This window comes from Sinocyclocheilus rhinocerous, unplaced genomic scaffold, assembly GCF_001515625.1.
Source record: "Sinocyclocheilus rhinocerous isolate Xijiao unplaced genomic scaffold, SAMN03320098_v1.1 scaffold789, whole genome shotgun sequence".
Taxonomy (NCBI): Eukaryota; Metazoa; Chordata; class Actinopteri; order Cypriniformes; family Cyprinidae; genus Sinocyclocheilus; species Sinocyclocheilus rhinocerous.
The window spans coordinates 368,195-371,947 of record NW_015667306.1 but is presented as its reverse complement, the minus strand read 5'-3'; the positions used below and the strand labels follow the sequence as shown (position 1 = coordinate 371,947).

The 3,753-nt window shown below is 36.9% G+C and overlaps 1 protein-coding gene across 2 annotated transcripts in view; it reads left to right on the top strand.

The window, feature by feature from the left end:
• LOC107733742 (uncharacterized protein C20orf194-like) overlaps positions 1 to 3,753 on the top strand; it is a 34,332-nt gene that overhangs the window by 6,113 nt on the left and 24,466 nt on the right. For both annotated transcript variants that reach the window (XM_016545505.1, XM_016545504.1), the window contains exons 2-3: positions 2,570 to 2,649; positions 2,775 to 2,900. In XM_016545505.1, coding sequence (XP_016400991.1) covers positions 2,570 to 2,649; positions 2,775 to 2,900 — 206 coding nt within the window. The remainder of the gene's footprint in view (positions 1 to 2,569; positions 2,650 to 2,774; positions 2,901 to 3,753) is intronic.

The following is a 3,753-nucleotide window of genomic DNA, read 5'->3' as shown; positions in this document are numbered from 1 at the left end:
ATTAAATGTTTTCCCATAGAAAACCATTATAAAGAAGACGCTTAACCATTAGTGCATTGCGTTCATATTCCGAGCTCATCTGCTTGCCTGCATAAAGCACACATCATCAATAAGGTGTGTACTGTATTTGATCTTTTAATATCACTGTTTTAAAGGCACTTTAAGTGTTTTCACATTAAACGTTTTAGAATGTCATGCTGTTTTTAATTGAAATATTGCGGCGGGTGCTTTATATGTATTGCAAATGGCCAAAACTTGCATTTATTTTATCCTTTTGAGAGGTGATCTAAATATTTGTGGATAGGAAACAAATTGACGGGCTTGTGCTGCAGTTCTACGGATGTTTTGCCCACCAGGTCTTCGAGCCAGTCACGTGACTGAAAACTATGAATGGTAGGGATGTGCATCTCATGACTGAGGCCCAAGCTGAGTTCCTCTAACACTGACCAATAGGAACGCTATTATTTGACTTTTTTTTTTTTTTACAGTTTCTAGCCAAGTAGAAAGGCTCTCTCTGGTTTTATGACAGCTGTACCTTTGCAGAACAGATAGCAGAACATTTCAATCTCTACAATTGCTCTTTAAAGCATTAAAATAACTCAGTTAAATGTTAAAATCACTGAATTAAAATGAAAATAAATAATAAAGAAAATTACTTCTAAACTGCTATAAGAGACACACATTAACTCATTTGAGCTTAGTAATTAGTAGCCTACTGAACTAGCTTACATTTGATTTACCCATTACAATAGTCCCTTTACAGTTACTGCTATCATAAAAATACACTTATATGAAGTTTTAAAATTCTACAAAATGCACATTTAATGTCCCAACAACAAATATTTTAGCAAAATGTATATTTTACTCAGAATTATTGCACTCCTATTCAATTGCGCTCAGTCTGTTTAGCGTGCATGCGCGTAGCAGTGCTCGTTCACTCGCGTAAGCCTCGTCCACTCCTGACAGCAAAATGGATATGTTTGCATGACTTTCTAACATTTACAGATGAAAAATATACCTGTGACATGTCAGTTATGCACTGAGGAAAACACAACGTCTCAAATGCATTAAACAGCACGAACAATCACAAATATGATGATGATCGGGTCAGTCGCACTGGTGCTCCTAAAAAAATTTTCATAGTCGCACGCAGTAGTTTTCAGTCGCAAATGAAAACTGAAATGGTCGCACTGTAGAGCCCAAAGGGCTGCTTAAGAATAAGCGTGCACAAATTAGTGAGATTGTGTGAACTTAATTTGTCGTTTATGGAACCGCTTTAGCCCCGATTGATTTGTTAGGTTATTTCAAGTCAGGTTTTGGACTTTAATCCCAGTTTTTTCTCGAGTCTCCGTGGTGTTGTGATTCGTCATATTCACGCAACAGTGGTGATGAGAGAACGCGCTTGACAAACAAATACATAGATCACAGATTATTGGTCACTTTCTAAATAATAAAAGTATAGCGCATCCATTAGTAATTATATATATAAATACATCGGTTTTTACCGATGCAAATATGTTAGAAACGCTGCATCGCGATTCAAATGCCAACTTGTATCCGATACACACTTTTTAAACCGATGCATCGCATCGTTAACTTTTTATGCCGATGCACCGAGCGAATCGGGGAATCTTCCCATCCCTAATTAATGGTCATCATGATATGACATCACACTCAGCAGCATCTTTTTAAAAAACATAATTCAATATATAATACATCCAAAATGTAAAAATATGTAATCAATGCAATCCTGCAGATTTAAAGTTTGTGTTCTTGTAATTCAGCTAAGAGATCACATTGATCTTCTATTGGCCACACATCTTCACATGATTTGCAGTTCAGTTTATTTAAAACGGACACCACATTACTAACCCAAAATCAGTTAAAACTCTTAGATATTCGTTCATGAGTTCACCAGATCAACACCCTCCAGCGACAAACCATCAGAATTATGGAACGTTTGGAAACCAAGGTTCAAAGCAGTATGAAGTATCAAGTATCGAAGTCTCAATTTCTGAATACACAAGTTTGATACATGCTTGAATTACTGATTTGAAATAAAACATTCATAAATGTTTCGAATCTTCATGAATCAATGTTTCAAAAGCACCCGTCACTAGTTAGGACACAAGCAAGAACCAGTGGCATTTGGCGTCCTTGATTTTTTTAATCTTTACATCAGTGCAGATGACTGATTGATTGATTATCAATAACAACTTAAATTTCAATCTTTGCCTCACAGATATATCACAGGACTTCAGAACACTTGGAATATTGTGAATGAGTCACATAAACTACTTTTATGTTGCTTTTATGGTATTTTTATGTTGTCTTGGTGCTTGACGTCCCCTGGTGACTATTAAGTGTCATTGCATGGAAAAAAAGCTGCGTAAAGGGTTGGACAGACATGATGGTGAATAAATTAGGACAGAATTTTCATTTTTGTGAACTTTCTCTGCTTGAGTCCTATAAGGAGTCCTTCCTTCCTATTTTGTGTAATACAGGATTGTATTGTTTTGTTATTTCCTGAACCATGTTTAGTGAATTTAACGCAATGCTGTTCTTGCAGCTGCTCCCGCTTACGGCAGGTCCAGGCTCTGCTAAGGGATGATGTTAATACAGCTCCAGATGGCATCCTTTGCTCCCTGGGTGAGTTAATTAAATAATATCACCTGTGTTCTTTCACTCATATGATCTTTACTCCAAAGAGACAGGCGGAAATGACTTGCTCCAATGAACCACCTGTAAGTAATATGCTGTATTTGATTTTTCAGGTATCGACAGCCGCTACAATGAAGGCTGCAGCGAGCTGGCCAGCTACCTTTTCTGTGGCTTGTATAAACACAGTCATTTTGACATGGAGCAGATCCCAGATGACTTCCCAGAGGAAGTACTGGATGGTACGACAATAACATATCATTCATATTCACTAATAGGGTTTAAAAGCTGTTTTATTGCAGTCAGTCATTCTTGGCTGGAATGAGCATCTTTGTTGTACATATACAGTGGGTATAGAAAAGAATCACTCCCCTTTAAAATATTCACATTTTGTTGCTTTTCAACCTGAAATTAAGATGTACACAGTTTTTGTTTTATCCAGCTGTATTTACTCATTGCAATTTATAACATCCAAGTGAAAGATATAACACCAACATGTCAGAAAAAAAACAGAATAACTGAGTTGGAAAAAGGATCACCCCCTTGTGTCAGTATTTTGTTGAATCACGTTTAGCTTTAATTACAGCCTTTAGTCTGGTGGGATATGTAATTAATAATTATAATAATTTATGCATTTAGCAGACACTTTTATCCAAAGCGACTTACAGTGCATTCAGGCTATACATTTTTTACCAGTATGTGTGTTCCCTGGGAATCGAACCCACGACCTTTTGCGCTGCTAACACAATGCTCTACCACTGAGCCACAGGAACATGTGTCTGTGAACATATGTCTCTGTCTCTACTAACTTTGCACATCTAGACTTTGCAATATATGCCCACTCTTCTTTGCAGAACTGCTCAAGTTCAGTTAAATTTGATGGTGACCGTTTGTAGACTGCAGTCTTCAAGTCATTCCTCAGATTTTCAGTGGGGTTTAAGTCTGAGCTCTATATACTTACCATTGACAGAAATAATCAGCTCTACTGCCTTTTCTTTTGCATTTAAATCTTTATTAAAAGCCTCCACAAGTGCCATCTATTTGTGCCTTGTTTATCTAAAAGTGCTCTTTCCCTTTAAACCTAGCCAAAAAGCC